The 16889-nt window shown below is 44.4% G+C and overlaps 1 protein-coding gene across 2 annotated transcripts in view; it reads left to right on the top strand.

Annotated features, from left to right (window-relative positions):
* The window catches only part of atp11b (ATPase phospholipid transporting 11B), a 31062-nt gene extending 17144 nt beyond the window's left edge, over positions 1–13918 (top strand). Inside the window, exons 20-31 of one of the 2 annotated variants that reach the window (XM_030791542.1) lie at positions 1690–1843; positions 2078–2180; positions 2405–2550; positions 2707–2766; positions 3115–3242; positions 3673–3811; positions 4900–4965; positions 5198–5301; positions 5581–5746; positions 7976–8106; positions 10755–10888; positions 13767–13918. In XM_030791542.1, coding sequence (XP_030647402.1) covers positions 1690–1843; positions 2078–2180; positions 2405–2550; positions 2707–2766; positions 3115–3242; positions 3673–3811; positions 4900–4965; positions 5198–5301; positions 5581–5746; positions 7976–8106; positions 10755–10857 — 1300 coding nt within the window. In that variant the 3' untranslated portion in view covers positions 10858–10888; positions 13767–13918. Of the gene's footprint in view, positions 1–1689; positions 1844–2077; positions 2181–2404; positions 2551–2706; positions 2767–3114; positions 3243–3672; positions 3812–4899; positions 4966–5197; positions 5302–5580; positions 5747–7975; positions 8107–10754; positions 11207–13766 lie in introns of those variants that run through there. The other variant, XM_030791543.1, reaches the window with a different exon arrangement.
* The last annotated feature ends 2971 nt before the right edge of the window (positions 13919–16889 follow it).

Here is a 16889-nt window from a genome sequence, read left to right as displayed (position 1 = left end):
CTCTCTATCTCTCCCTCAGTCACTCATTCACACCATCTCACTCTCCTCACCCCCTAACTTTCACCCCTTCTTTCTGTTCTTTCACCTTTTTAATTCAGCCTGTCACCAGTGCTTGTGAGCACACTGCGACTCGTATCAAACTCTGTTTGTATTGTACCACGTCTTATTAATGGTGAGGCAGGAGCCCCTGCATAAGCCCCGTGAGAGAAGGCGCCAGTCCAACCTGATGTATGGCTGCTGTTGACTCACATACACAAGGCAATGTGTCCATAGCTCTGTGCTTTGAGGGGACGGACGTGCTGGGAATTACCGGGAGCCTGTAGACACAGTGATGTGATTAAACGGGTCTTGGCGTGACTCACTGTGTAACTTACATACCCCACGTGCCTGTTTGCACGCAGAACGCTCTGTCCAAATTTAGACGCAATTTTTTATACATTTGACATTTACACATTTTATTATTTTTGCTCTTTTTCTGTTTACTGGGGGCGCACAATATATCAGAGGCAGAAATATTATGCCCTGATAAACAGGAAAATTTCATTATTATTATTATTATTATTATTATTGTTCCACTACAGACAATAATTACGAACCTAAATGTGACACCCTGTTTTTGGTAGTGGATTTTTTGGGGGGGGTTTTCGCATGTATGCACTGACAAGTGACACCGGATACAGCTGGTGCAGAGGAGCGAAAATGTCAGTGATTTGGAAGTTTTTCACCATTTCATCAGAGAACAACAGAATTGCAATTTGCAACAGATGTTCAGTCCTCGTAGAGCGAGGTGGAGTTTCATTACCACTAATCTAATTAGTCATTTGAAAAATTCCTCATTCCAGTGATTTATGTAAACAATATATGAGGCAGCTAGCATAAGCAAGAAAACAAAAACACTGAAAGTGAACATGTGCAGCCTGGCCCACCCAACAGGCATTTCACAGTTTACCAGAGATAGGTTTGGCCCTCAGACTATCTCAGACAGATTCTCAGAGCGCTTGATGACCAACCCTTTTCAGTTGTGGAGTAACAAGTATTCAGCCAACTCACTGACCATTAAGTACCTAACATACTCTCCCAAGCTGCGAGTCCCTTGCCATACCTGTATGGTTTTCCTGTTTGTCGGCCTATTCTTAGCTATGTAAACTTATAGCCTATAGCTTCCTGTTGCGTTTAAGGGGAAAAAAGGTTAACTGACATTTGAAGAGGCCAGTCAGAAAGTAAGATTAAAAAGTAAAATTTGTATTTCTTGAGTTGATTGCAGCTATGTTTACAATACCTGTCATGTCTGGTTAGGTTATGTCATCTCTGTGAAAAATTAATCAGTGGTCCAGTCTCTCTCACCCTCATTTGACATCATCTGTGAATTACAGTGAGAACCTATTTAAAAACTGAAACAAATAAAATCATTGCTTATCAGCGCCTGTAGCGGAAACAACAAGCTGTTTATTATCAGTTATCCTTGTCAGCCCAGAAATTCCGTACCGGTGCATCCCTGCCATCTGTCTGAACAGTCACACAGGTCTCTCCCCTATGTATAATATGAATATTGTCACCAGCTTAGTGAAATAGCACACCTTCACAAAATGTCTCATTTCAACTTGGTTTTTATGAAATGATAATTCATGCTCGTAAAAAAAAAAAAAAAAAAAAAAGAGAGAGAGACAGTCTGAGTTTATTTGTGTGTAGGATTACGGAGGACCATGTGATCCAGCACGGTTTGGTGGTGGATGGTGCCAGTCTCTCTCTGGCCCTGAGGGGACATGAGAAGCTCTTCATGGAGGTCTGCAAGAACTGCTCTGCCGTGCTCTGCTGCAGGATGGCCCCTCTGCAGAAAGCCAAGGCAAGTCCCCCTTCCTGCTCTGTGTACGTGCACGTGTGTGTGTGTGTGTGCGGGCGTGCGTGTGTGTGTGTGCGTGCATGGACACATGCATCTGTATCTGTGTGGCTCTGATCACAGACAGCTGTGGGAACATGAGTGAGAGAGACAGACTCTCTCTCTTTCTTGCTTTAATTGCCCCACACCTCCCCGCCGTTTCCATAGCAGCCGTGTTAATAGGAGTGCTGTGTTTGGCAGGTGGTGAGGCTGCTGAAGACGTCCCCGGAGAAACCCATTACTTTGGCCATCGGGGACGGAGCCAACGATGTCAGCATGATTCAGGAGGCCCATGTTGGTATAGGTAAGCGGCCTCACCCATCGCTTCCATAAAGCCCACGTCATCTGACCGGCTCCAGCGCCGTCTGAGCCGGGCTTCGGGACGCTCTGACCTGCACGGCACATCTGTTAATTAAATCTGTCAGACCTAATTGAGGGAGAGACTTTCTCTATCGTCGGGCTCAGACGAAAGTTTAGTTTAATAGCTTTACAGTGGACCTAAGTGATTTTTTTTTTTTTCTTCTCCAGGTATCATGGGAAAAGAGGGAAGACAAGCTGTGAGAAACAGCGACTATGCAATCGCAAGGTTCAGATTCCTTGCAAAGTTACTTCTCGTTCACGGCCACTTCTATTACATTAGGATAGCAACACTCGTACAGTACTTTTTCTACAAGGTACGTCTGGCACGAGAAAAAGAGAGAGAGAAGAGAGAGGCATCTGCTCTCTGTTCAACTTCCAAGTGATTTGTCAGTAGTCTGTCAATGATATACTGAATTTCCATTTAAACACCTTTTTTTTTTTTCTTTTTTTTTTTTTTTACTTTCTTTTAGAATGTGTGCTTTATCACACCCCAGTTTTTATACCAGTTCTTCTGTCTGTTTTCACAACAAGTAAGTGTTTTTTCTGTGTATCATGATCTATTCGTGTGAGCGATTGAAGTCTTCCATGCTGTTGCGCTGTTAGTCAGCGGGTCTCAGCCTCATTTTCATCATGCTGTCATGTTTTAAACCTCATCGTTTTTTGTTTTTTTTTCCTCTTCAAAATACCAAGATGTATCCCGTCCTTAGAGCAGATTATGGAGTTTGGGTCTAACATAGCAGTTATTTTCAAATGATGTGACTCATATCGTATTAGCGCTAAGCTAACGGCTTTGCTTTTAAGGACTGTGTCTGATATATTGTGTATATATGTCAGTTTTGGGTGCATGTGACTGTGTTGCGCTCTTGTTTGTGTTGCAGACCCTGTATGACAGCGTGTACCTGACGCTCTATAATATCTGCTTCACCTCCCTGCCCATACTGGTATACAGTTTATTTGAGCAACTGGTGCATCCACATATCTTGCAGAGCAAACCAGTGCTTTACAGGTAAATAGCCCAATCTTCCTCAGGTTCTTCTGAGAAATCTGCTTTTGTTGTTGTTGTTGTTGTTGTTGTTGTTTATTCCCCCATCCGTGTAGCCTTCACTCGCATCTCATTTAAGTTCATAGTGAATACAAAGTTTTAAATATTCACATGCAAATGAAGACATTTAACCTCTTTTTGTATCTGTCCATTGAAGAAGCATGTTTGCATGTCAACTTGTTAGTCAGTGGATAAAATTGAAATTTGCCTCATTTGAATGGAATCCTCCTAAAAAAAAAAAAAAAAAGAAAAAGAAAAAAGTCCAGTAGCAAAAGCATGTGTGAGACCTCTTAGCAGTTAAGCAAAGCGACAAAATGTGCAACTGTGTGAAAAGCCCTGGTGTAATTTTACCATGTTTTTTTCTTTTTCCCGTGCCTTCACCTCGTTTCCCCAGGGACATCAGTAAGAACTCCATGCTCTCTTTTAAGACCTTTTTATACTGGACAGTGCTGGGCTTCTGCCATGCCTTTGTCTTTTTCTTTGGTTCCTATATTCTCATGGGAGAAGACACGTCCCTCATGGGGAATGGGCAGGTAAGCCACCCACTCACTCACTCACTCACTCACTCTCTCTGTGCGTTTTGCATACAGCCAAATCTCTACTGCTTTATCTCTCTGCACTCTGCCCCCCCCCCCCTTTCCTACCGATGTGTCATGTATACCTTTCTGATCTGTGACCATGTTATCATCTTTAGTTTCGGGCTTTGGGGTTGCTGTATAAAAACTTGTGCCTGTGTGCTGTGGCTTGTTTTACACCAAATGACAAGGTGGTAGGATTAAGGTCCTCTTAGACACCTTCATTGCTGGTAGGCGTTTCTCAGAGGAAAAGAAGAGCGTCGATTGGCGTAACACCTATCACTCAGCACTGCTCACCTGAACCCATCTGCCCCCTGGTGTATACAGCAGTTTAGGACTGTCGATTCAGTCCTTTGGCTGGAGTGCTCATTCAAAATATTGGTCCACAATACCATTTTTTTTTTTGGAGTGCTATGATATTATGAGGCCACAGTGGATGTGAGTTTTGTAGAGAAACTCTTTTGCCTGTTTCTTTGTTTTCCATCCTTTTTTTTTCTTCTTATTTCTCTCTTTCTCTCTTTCTCTCTCTCTCTCTTTCTGCTGTGCATGTCTTCAGATTTTGCGCGCTAACAGGCAGCTGGTAAGAGTCTGACTGGATTGCAGTGCATGTTTTCTTTTACAATGAAGTGCTTTTTCTATGGCTCACTGTATTTTGTCCTCTACCTCCCCCCCCCCACCCCCATTGACATTTCCTATGATTAGTATCCTTTTGATGTGGTGCCATCCTCAGTGATAAGAGTAAGAGAAGGCTCGTTGGAACCGTTCCCTGAGTTAGCTTACCATGACAGAACATAGCTTCCAGTTCTCACTCAAAGTATATTCTTTATTTGTTTGGTTTTTTCTTTGTTATTTTTTTTCCCCAAAGACGTAGCTGCTTTTGTAACTCGTCTTACTTTAGAGAAAATCCGGCCCCTCTAGCCATTATGTTAATGCAGCTGTCCCTTAAAACGTTAGCATCTGGTTGGCTAATCGTCATCGCTGCTAGCATTTATGACTGATCATGGTATTTTTTGTATTTCTGATGCATCTAATTTTTTTTTTTTTAGATGTTTGGAAACTGGACTTTTGGTACGCTGGTATTCACTGTAATGGTCATCACAGTTACCCTAAAGGTAAACAGACAACCGTGACTTTAAGGACTGAAAAGCCAAACTAACGGATAATTCAGGAATACATGTGACTCATCTTCTCTCCCTCTCTCTCTCTCTCCCTCTCCCTCTCACTCTCGCTCACCCCCTCTCTGTCTCTCTCTCTCCCGCTCTTCCTCACTCTCTCTGTCCCTCCCTCCTTCCTTCCCTCTCTCTCTCTCTCTCTCTCTCTCTCTCTCTTGCTCTCTCGGTGCAGCTGGCCTTGGAGACACATTTCTGGACGTGGATGAATCATTTTGTCACATGGGGCTCCATTGCTTTCTACTTTATCTTTTCCTTGTTCTACGGTGGCATCATCTGGTAAAGCACAGCTCCAATCTTACTTTTACACATACAGAAAATAACAAGATTTTTCTCCACAAGCAATATGTGAACTACACGTAAGACACAGAGATTTGGCGGCATCTCCATAAACCGTCCAGTAAGGTCTGCCAGTGGAGGAATGAAGCAGTGTACCATTTTATTGTTTGTTTTTTGAAAACAAGCGCAGTCAGCTGAGAGACTCGATTCAGTCTCAGGGCCTTGTGACGTGTCTGTCATTGAGAATATGGAGTAACGCGCTCCACCCTTTCTCCACAGGCCCTTCCTCCACACACAGGACATGTACTTCGTCTTTGTCCAGCTCCTGTCCAGCGGCTCCACGTGGTTCGCCATCATCATCATCATCACCACCTGCCTCTTCCCAGACGTCATCAAGAAAGTCGTCTACAGGCACCTTCAACCTACCAGTACACAGAAGTCTCAAGTATGTCAAACCTCTTCTTTTCTTAATTTGCGACTCCTAGCCTAACCTACAGAGTATCAGTACCACAGGTAACACAGATCATTAACGTGAGCGCGGTGCCAAGGCTTGTAAAACATTTTGCATGACGGCACATGGGCCTAACCTATTTTTCTGAGGAGCGTGGGTCTAGACGTCTGTGTCCGCAAGAGGAGAGGAACGGCGAGGGGCCCGACAGCAAACAGTAAATGCATGGAGCTCACACCACCGCATGGCTTCTCACCAGCCCCTAAAACGAGTGGCCCCTCCCCCCCCAGAGCACAGCCAGGCTGACAGCTTTCTCACACAGCTCTAGTCCTAATGCGTAGTGATGTGCTATGATAAGCATCGAAGCTGTGGACCTGCGACTGAGAGGAGTTTCATTGATGGTGAAATAATTCAGTACCCCCAGTGAAATATTTCAGTACCACAATTCAGTTAGCATATGTTGCAGTAGCTGCAGTGTCATTGACTACTCTAAGGTGTGGTTCAGCACATTGTTTTTTTTTTTTTTCTTCTTCTTACCCTCTTTCAGTTCAGGTTTAACTTTCACTTCTCTACAATGCAATTAACCGTAAACCTAAACACAAAACTTCCTCACCGGCGTAGAGCGCGGTGTCACTGCCCAGGGAGCAGGACCGTGACTGTTTTGTTTCTTCCTGTTTGAAACCGGGGGATTGTTTTTAGTGATTATCGCTGTTTTCTCCCTCCCGCGTTAGAGGTGTGTGTGTGTGCAGTCAGCAGTTCTCTGTCCCTGATGAGGGACCGATGCAGCCCAGCGCTGCCCTGTCAGCTAAGGCCCCTTCACCGCCGCACATGACACCTGATCTCTGGAACTGCATTCTCTCTGTCCACAGCTTTTACCCTCCTCCTCACCCCGTCTGTCACAAGAGACTCGATCTTTTCTAACTTCTCACTTCACCTTGTGTGTGTGTATTGAGCTGTCTTTGTGTGTGTGTGTGTGTGTGTGTGTGTGTTGTGTATGTTTGTCTGTGTGTGTGTGTGTGTGTGTGTGAGAGAGATTCTTCTTCCAGTGTACTGTCTTTCTCCCTTCACTGATCCACTGTGCTCCATCCCCTCTTGCTCTGTAGATGTACTCCAACCGCGTGGCTATAGGTGATGACTTCATCGCTCTGCAGCCCCTGTCCAGAGCCAAGACCCAGCTGGGCAAGATTAGGTAGAGTAGGAGAGCCCAGCTCCCTCAGCCTCGTCTGCATGCACTGATCCTAACTAACCAGCACTCAGGGGTAGGGGGGGCGGAGGGAGAACTGAAAAAAAAAAGGAGAGAGAGAGAGAGAGAGAGACAGAAAGAGCGAGAGACCGAGAGAAAGTACAAGAGTGAGAGAGAGAGAGAGAGAGAAAGGTGCTAGAGCGGTAACACATGCACCCTGCATGGAGAATCCAAAGCTTGAGTCTCACACCTTTTGCTGCTTGTCTCCCTTTGGTCTGTTGCACTCTCAGTGCTGGGCAGGTCTTATTAGTGTCGATAGCTTGTGCATACGTTGTGGTTTAAGTTTTTATCCCCCTGAACTGCAGCATGACACGCTGGCTTCAGTATGGCACATCTTAGAGCAGAATGTCTTTTTTTTGGTTTTTTAAGTGCATGATTATGCTGAGCACTCGGCAGTGCCTTTACTGGATGCTTGTCGTCCGCGTGTGCATGTTGATGTTGTTTACGGAGTTGTTTTTTGTGCCTTTTTTTTTTTTAATTGTTTTTTTTTTTTTTCTTTAAACCTAATCTTTTATAAGTCTGAATCTGGACTGCGTGCTCTTAAAATCGTCAAATTGAATTTTAAAAGCCTTTCAGAATGAGCAGAGAAAATAGTCTCCAGTCCATTTGAAACAATTAAGCGGTGCTTAGTTGTCATTTGACTTACATTTGACTTTTTTTATTGAAATGAATGGGCCAATTAGTCCATTATCTCATCTTGGATAATTAATTGGTCTAATCGATAAAAGGCCGAATTTTGCTGGAGTCAAAGACCAAACTGAGCAGTTTTGTGCCCAGTTAAAACAGCCACTTTTTTATTGATCGTCATATTAATAATTGTTAGACTTTGGATACCACAGTCATGTGACCTGTGGGTGCGGCTTTTTGTTTTTTTTTTGGCCCGCGGTGGACATGGGGGCATTTTCATGCTCGTTTCAGCCTCTTCTTTCCCCTCCTGTTTTTCTTCTCTTTGGAAGACTTAACGAGTTGTTTTGTCCTTCCAGATGGAAGAGGATACAGTTTCAGTCCGCTCAGAGTATGACATTGCTGAAAGCAGGAACAGAGAGGAGGACAATTGGCAACTGCTAGCTGCTTCTCCTCGCCCCGCCCACCATGTTACCCTCCCCTCCCCTAGGTAGTACTCCCACACCTGGCCACTGTGTGTGTGTGTGTGTGTGTGTGTGAGAGAGAGAGAGAGAGAGAGTGTGTGTGCGCGTGCGCACGCGTGTGGGGCTCCACCCATGGACTTCCATGAACTTCCTATTACCACTCATCCCCCGTGTAATCCAACCATCCTTACCTCCAGTCAGACTGTAGCCTGGGGCAGAGGGCTGCAGTGGGTGGCGGGGGAACATTGGCATGACGCTTAGTTTTGTTCCATTTTCGTTTTTACGTCCATGATTCAAAGCGCGTGAATCACTACAAGACTTTCCGTTAACCGCCTGTTATATCTGACATTGTATCACCATGTGTGTATGTTTTGTTTTTTTCCCCTGTTTGCATGCATTTTTCCCCCTTCAAATCATGTTATCCTCAGTCTACAATGGATTTAAAAGATAATGGAATTTTCATCAAGTGCAATTTCATTGTGTTGGTTTTTTTTTTTAATGGGAAATGTATGCGTTCGATTGAAATTTATTTTCGTACTGTGCGCAATATTTTTTTTTTTATAGCACGTTTATGTATTCGTTCGGTTAGTGTGCATGCTTTTTTACTTTACTGTCTGTCATAAATAAATGTATATTTTCATCTTATTTTGTCTTCCACATTGCTAAAGCAGATGTATAGTTGTATTTTAATGGTGAAGTTGCAATGGAGGTCTCATACCCAGTTAGTTTATCCTGTAAGTGTGGGCCCTTCAGTGGAACTGGATCAGCATGCTTTTACTGCGTTATTGCATTTGAGTGCAGCAGCCTGAAAAAAAAATTCATTTATTTTGACAACAAGGCACGATTTTCTTTTCTCATTGTACTTCTGGAGAGTATTTATGTGGTTTCACGGTTAAGAAAAAAAATGTTTAAGTAATTAATATTTAACACAATGCAGTAGTTCATTAAAAATGAAACAGATGCTAAAACAGAAAACTAAACATATGTCCTGTTATGGAAGAAGTCACCCGAGTGGTTTGCACAAACGCTGCAGACTCACTCTGCTTAGGCCAGTGAGGCTTCTGTAGAGTTACTGCTGAAATTGGATTAGATTTATATTCCTGCTTGTACATTCATTAATAACCTAAATGAAATACCTATTTCTGCGAAAGCCCCATTTTTCATAGTCTGGGTGCAGGTACAGCTTTGATAGGTCATGGAGAGATTTTTATTGTTGATTAAAGTGTGCGGCTGAGTGGAGATGCTGGGTTATTTACAGTTACGCTATGACACGGCAGGATTGACATAAAACATCTATATATAGTTCACTCTGATCCGTCTTCTGGTCCTATTGATTTTTAGGCAGAAGTGCCTCAGTTTAGGTAACAACTAGCTTAGCTATTAACCCAACACATAAGGTCAGGCCTGGTCTAACTGATTGCCTCTGCTGTCAGTGTTCAGTTGGAAATGTGTCATTTGATGTCATTTTTCATAAGAACTTTAGACTGAACATTAGAAATCCATCCATGGTGCAACGTTGCTCATTAAAACAACCACGCATCTGATTACTTCTCATGAATTGTTGATCAGTATTAATTTTCAGTACTGTCAAACACAGTCTTCCTCTGTTTTTGGAACAAAACCCCCTAACCCTGTTTTCCACAGATAGAGTGCCAGATGTTCTACAGGTTAGCATGGGGAAATGATTCAGATGAAACGCAACATTTTATCCTCTTTCCCGCGATGGCTCATTTAAAGTGCATTCACAGTTGTCTCTGGTCAGTTTTTTGCTAAGACATGCTATAAAGTTTCTGTGTGTTTTGGGGATGGGAGAGGTTGAGTATTGATAGTCAGGAGGAATGCAGTGCTTAGTCAGGAGGATGCCCGGTTGGCTTCGACAGATGAAACGATGGTCAAAAGCCCTTCTGTTCGCCCCTGTTTAAGGCATGTTACATTCAGCTAAGAACCTTCTCTTCACTGTCTCTGCTGCTATGAATGTCCGGCTCAACTCCCCAGGACATCATGCTGATGGGAAGCAAATTGGCGTATAGTATGACAGGCACATTTGAAACCAGGCAGATATGTACGTTGAGACCTCCTCCTTCCCCCCCACTCCCCCACCTCCCGGCTGCCAGTGTAATTTGATTACATGGCCCGAGCGGCAGAGGCCAAGGGCATCCTTGTCCTGAAGAAGCCAGCACCATTCATCATGTTTATTTATCGATTTTGTGAGTGTGTGTGTGTGTGTTTTTTGAAAGACTCATGCTTTGCTATCATTTATCAGTTATGTGTCCAGTGTCATCTACTGTATCATTCAACTTGTGAGCCCCCTCCTCCTCCATACCCCCCCCCCCTTCTCCGACTGTCACATCACTGATTCTGTTCTTCATGTGTGTGTTGGGTAGGGGGAAGTGGGGAGGGATGATGATGATGACTGTGTGTCATGATTGTAATCTCTGTTTTGATCTGCCACCTCTTGACCCCCTTCCCCTCTTCTCTTCTCTTCTCTTCTCTTCTCTTCTCTTCTCTTCTCTTCTCTTCTCTTCTCTTCTCTTCTCTTCTCTTCTGCTCTGTTTTATTTTCATTCTTTCTCCTTTTACTACTCTAATCCTTCTTCCCTCTTTCTCTCTCTCTCTCCTTCTCTGTCTCTCTCTCTCTGTCTCTCTCTCTCTCTCCCTCGTTCACTGTATTGCAGCTTATTGAGCCCTACCGGGGCATCGGATGCATGGACTCGCTGTGCTGCGTCTCGGAGGGGCAGAGCGGCTGCGCACGGCTGGGTGAGCTGGTGGAGCGAGTGACCGGCCGCTGTGATCCCGCACGGGCCGCCAGGTGTGACATCTCCCTTTCTAATCTCTGCTGCAGACGTTTCTCCTACAAGCTGGAGCGAGACGAACCCACGGCCCTGGAGGAGTGAGGCTCGCCGCTGTAGCGCAGGGCGTTATCGTCTGTAGGGAGAGCATCAGATAGCTAGGAGTGTTGCACGCTAACATAACCTTTGTAGTGGAAACCTATATGTCTTGTATGCTAAGGTGAACATCTCTGAGGCTGTGTGGTTTACTGATGCGGGTGTGTGTGGAACTTGTTTTCCCATGTCTTTAAAGCCATGCGTCAGTGTAATCAGCCTCGTCTCCTCTGGTTTGGTGTCCTCTTTTGTTTTGGGTTTTTTTTTTTTCTCCCTTGAGATCTTCTATCTGCTGGTGTCCATGGCTTTCGTGTCTAATCTATTTGTCTGATTGGCATTGCCTTCTGCTAGAGATTTGCCACAGGTCCTGTGCCTCTCTGAAACTATCCAAGGACCTCTTCACTGACCTCTACACTGAAGCAGAAGTAAATGTGGTCACGTTCCCCAAAAGAACACATGAATTGTTTTAGCTGTCAGTCCAATGTCTTGTCAAGCCGTGTAAATATATTTGCTCAAGGAATGCTCCAGCGAAAGACCTGTGCAAATCAAGGCGCGTGCGCGTCCTTCAGTGTTCCAAATGTTGCATCCATGTTCGGCTTTTGAAATCAAGTCTAAGTCTTTGCCTTGCCAAATACGATGCGTGTGTGTGAGTGTGTGTGTGAGTGAGTGTGCGTGCGAGTGCACGCGCTCCTGCGTGTAAGTGTACGTCTGTGTCAACACACAGAGAGAAATAACAGCATGCCGTTTTTGACGTGTTCTTAACCCTCTAGCACGACAGTCTCGTCACTCTGTGTGTGTGTGTGTGTGTGTGTGTGTGTGTGTGCGTGTGCGCGTTCGTGTGTGTGCGTTTGCGTGTAAGCTCTCAGAGAAGGCGGGAGGTGCTTGTCACTTTAAAGCTGTGAGACAAGCCCTTAGAAGGCGAGAAGACATGCGTAATCCATGTTCCAGCCTTAACGCTAGAACACTGCCACCAAAACGGGCGAGAAAAAACCCGCCTGTCTATGGCATTCTGACGGGCCGGAGAAACCCGCCGTCGCCGCCATCCTCGGCCCGTCTCTGCTCTCATACCGTGTGTTTGCCACAGAAAAAAGCCCAAGGGACCACATGACGAAGGAGAGAGAGAGAGCGAGAGACAAACAGAGCTGTAGTCTCAAAAGGATTCTTGAATCTGTAGCTCTATGGTGTTTTGGTTTTTTGTTTTGTTTTGTATTTGTTCTTTGAAAAACTTGAAGCCTTACAGAAGAAGAAGAAGAAGGGTGAGGAGAGAGAGAGCCTGTTGACTTGCACGGTGGCTGCCTTTGGAGTTTCGTATGTGTGTTTTTGAATGATCTCGTGTGTGCACGCGTGTGTTAGAGAGAGAGAGGTTCTGTGTTACCTGAATCTTTAGCAGACATTTTCCCTGCTTTGCTGCTGTCTTCACACACACCCCCCCCCCCTTGTATCTTTCCACCCTTTCACTGTCAAAACAGAAGTACTCTGTGATCACTATGAAGAAAAGTCTTGTCACTTGTCCTGTGACGAGTGCAAGTGACAGACACCGTGGGCAGGGTTCGTTACATTGATCGAATGTACTGTATGAGAGGGTTTCTTTCCGCGCCGTTTCATTACGGCTCAACGGACTGGCGTTCTCACATCGTGTAGTGAGACACAGGCCTCTCTGTTAAAGCATTCAGATGGTGTCTTTGTCCTCAGTGTGGATGTTTATGCTGTTGAATGCAGAAAGCCCTTTACACAAGATTTTAAAACGGTTGTCTTCGTCTGAAGGAGGAAACAAACGTGCATGTTTGTCGACATGTCTTTTATTTGTTCGTACTTTGACTGCCCCACCCCCTTAATCTCATAATTGCCCCATATTACGGTGAGTGTAGCAGTTAATCCAAAGATGATGTAATCTTCCTCTTGTCTTTGTCATATCCTTGCTCTTATACAATTATAGCATGAGACGGTATGTGACGTGAATATTTACCGTGGGGTGGTAGTGTGCTCCATCAATGTTGTGTGGTAAGATGCGTCACACGCCCCCTGCTGGTAGAACTTTGTTTGACCAAGGCTTCAAGCCTCTCTATTCCAGAGAAGAGCTCTAATTTTTAAGGGCTGTAACATATTCCATTCAATAAACAGATACGTTTTAGATTTTCTACTAAATATACATGTACTCATATGCATATATATGCTTTAGATATTTTTATATGAGCTGTAAAGTCATGTAACAAATTAGTTTATATACTATACAGTTATGCTGTTTCATGTATAGCCTCTGAATATGTAGATGGTATTATGCATAGAAAAAATGCACACTGTCATGGGAATGTAACATGTATAGACTAAGGAAGGAGACTGTTGTTGGTGTGTGTGTGTGTGTGTGTGTGTGTGTGTGTGTGTGTGTGTGTGTGTGTGTGTGTGTGTGTGTGTGTGTTCGTTCCTCTGATCATGTTACCTGCATCAGTCCATCCTGCACTAACATTTTTCTCATTCCATTTTCCTTTGACTAGGACTGTGACTGTTGTTTCTTTATTCTCCTCTGGGTGGCAGTGCAGAGCAGAGGTCAGGGAAAGACAGAAGGTTAGAGTGACAGAGGTTCAGTGCCAGAGTATGCTATCATTATATCTTTGTCCTGACTGTAGTTAACCCCAGTTCTACCATGGAAACACGCAATCAGACAGTAGGTTAAGTCAGGGTGTTTAGAGAGAGTGCTAGCAAGGTGTCAAATGTTCCAATTTTGAAGTGACATCCCTTAAACAATAAAGTGACCCCCCCCACCCCCAGAAACTTACTCTCCCCCCCTGCTGTCCTTGATACTTCTAGATCATGGAGCAACTCTGATCCCTACAACTCCAACGACCGAAGCATCCTGACGCTCTCCCCCATGGATGCCACTCATTGCTAATGCAGCGGAGAAGTGTAGCACAACTCTCAGAGGGATTGCCCCCCCCCCAACCCCACCCCACCCCAACCCATTACCTCAGAAGACCACACCACCAGCACACACATTATCACAGGAGGAGAAGTTTGCACTTTAAGGTGCCGGCACTACAGACCCGTGTCTCTCTGTGAACGAAGGAATGAACCAACGAAAAGGAGCACAGCTGTACAGAGGAAAACAAAAAAAAGAAGAACCAAACCAAAGGAATTGTCAAACTTGAATCCATCTGTAGCTCGCTGCTGGTTCACCCCCCCCCCCCCCCCCCCCCCCCCGGAACTGTATCTGAAGGACCGCCGCCTTTCCTGAGGAAAATAGGGGTCCATTTTTAAGCCATATCTTCCTTTTTAATGCCTGATTTTTCAAGGTATGAACCATGAAAGCAGTCGGCTGTTCCTAAGTCTGTAGCTTCTTCAGAATGTGCCCGCCCACCCCCTAGAGATGCCTGACTGTACACCCACCCTGGCCTTCAGAATGTGCCCGCCCACCCCCTAGAGATGCCTGACTGTACACCCACCCTGGCCTTCAGAATGTGCCCGCCCACCCCCTAGAGATGCCTGACTGTACACCCACCCTGGCCTTCAGAATGTGCCCGCCCACCCCCTAGAGATGCCTGACTGTACACCCACCCTGGCCTTCAGAATGTGCCCACCCACCCCCTAGAGATGCCTGGCTGTGCACTCACCCTGGCCTTGGTGTCCTACAGATTCTGTATGGAAGAACGTTGTTGTAGTTGCCCCCAGAATTGAAACGAACATATCAGCTTTGACTCTGCTCTGTCGTTTCTGAGTTTCAACTTTGCACATGATTCATTTTCCTCACCATTCACCCAATCATTATTTGTCACCATTTAACATGATGCTGTGTGCTTTGTGTCTCTCGTCACTAACCACTCTCTAGAAATGATGTTGTTGTTGGTTTTTTTCGTTTTGGTTTTTTTTTTTCCCCTGTGTGTGCATTTTTCTGTGTTAATAAGAGAGGGTCAACGACCCTGCACCACCCCCGGTCACTTTTGGAGGTTATTGGACGCATATCTGAGTCATTGAGACAACCGTTTTAAACTTGGTAATCATGAAAACACGGATTAATATAAAATGGCATGCTTACTAAACCCGGGCTTCTCGAGCTCAATATCACAGAACTCTAGCCCGAAGGGGACTGGAGTGAAAGATGGAACTGGACATAGTGGAACCGGACATAGTAATCACATTGTGTTGGAGTTCATCAAAAATCAGTTATCGTTGAATTCCTCATTGTCTGAACTTTGTACTCTCTTCAGCAGCTCTAAGACACTTTAATGACGGTCCAGTCCAGTGACCTGGATAATTAAGAGTTTGGGTGGGAAAACCAAGCTTTTTGGAAGGATTAAAGAACATTAAAAAGAAGAAGAAGATCATGGGAGACATGACATTAGCATATCAGACCAGGAATTGTGTCTTTTATCGAGGTACTTGTTTGTTGTTCCTGTCATTTTGTTTGTATATCTCTTTTTGTTATCATAATCAACCTCCAATGGGTGCGTCTTCTCAAAAACGGAAAACTCCAGTATGTACAATGTCCTGTTTGTCAAAAGGACTGACTCTTCATTGAAGATTTTTGATTTCGTTCTGGCCATGTGTTGCTATGTGAGGTTTAATAGATCACATAAAAATCATTTGGCAACACTTGAGTCGTTCATTGTTGAAAGACATTAGCAATAAAAAATCTATCTAGGCTGGGGCAGACCTGGTCGAGTAGTGATGTCAGATATTCACATAGCTGTTCATTTCAATCATCACCATCGTATATTTAAAAAACAAACAAACAAACAAACAAAGCCTGTTACTGTAATTGTTCTTCTCCTGACAGTGAAAGTGTTGAATTGCTGATGTTTATGGAAACAAATCTATTTACAGAATAAATATGTTTTTAAAAAAATTCTGACAGTTCTGTCTCTGCTGTTTTAAGTCCTGGGTGACCTTAATTACTGTTTTCATTTAGGGCACTGTAGGTCGTGGTGCCATTCTCTTTATTTTCATAATCATTTTCATAATTGCATGGTAATTATACACAGCACTATAGACTGTATGCGATACCACACTGTTGAGAGAGATTGTACAAACAGAAGGGACTCCTAACACACTGGTTGATGAGAGAAGGCCTTTAATGTCCACTGTGATTAGACTGGTTTTTAATAGCACTGCTCTCTTTACAGGCCCCCCCGGTGAAGGAATCAGAGAGCACTGGGCCATGCAGGTTTCCCACGAACACGCTTTTGTCTTAAAATGTTAATCAGGGTTGTACAGTAAAAACTCTGGAACAGCTCCTGAAGGTAACTTTTACGTAACATCTTGGAAACCGTAGTCCGTTAGGCGAGTGTACGCGAGGTGAGGTTAGACCGGGTGAACTTTCAAGTTTGCCTTTCTAGTTTATTTTCAAAGAACTTTAGGAAGAAAGGAGGAGGGGGGGGCATGTATACAGAATATGTAATTGTCTGTGGGGGAATATGAGTGGGCCAGTTGTTCTTCTTAAATATGCAACCCTCAGAGAATTCACTTCAGCGTTCTTAAGCAGAACACTGAGTCAGTGTATGTACATATTCAAATTCTGCTTTAGGTGGTGAACAACTACACTGCAGTAGCGTGTTGTATTTTGCAGTAAAACTGATTATGGTCTTGTTATATCAGTGTTTATGATGCAGGATGACATAGTGGGTCGTAAAACAGGTCTTTTAAAAGACATTCACCGTGGAGACTTAGACACGGCGCAACGGCGTTTGATGGCCGCATTAATTATGGCATGTAGCAGAGACGTGCTTCGTCTCCTGCAAAGATGCTTTAATTGCTCAAACTGTCGGTCGAAACGCCGTGGATAGCGTCTGATCTGCGGCTGTGATGGAAGGAGAAAACCTGGTTACAGAAGCTCCTGGAGGGCATTACAACAGTCTGCTTTCTGTTGTGTCTAAATGTGACGCCTGATTTGGATTTGACAGCTGTACAAACACTGCTCCGCAGAGCGGCCCGGGATGC

This window comes from Chanos chanos, chromosome 14 (genome assembly GCF_902362185.1).
Source record: "Chanos chanos chromosome 14, fChaCha1.1, whole genome shotgun sequence".
NCBI classification, from domain to species: Eukaryota; Metazoa; Chordata; class Actinopteri; order Gonorynchiformes; family Chanidae; genus Chanos; species Chanos chanos.
The sequence above is the reverse complement of the archived record's forward strand: the minus strand, read 5'-3'. Positions and strand labels throughout refer to the sequence as shown.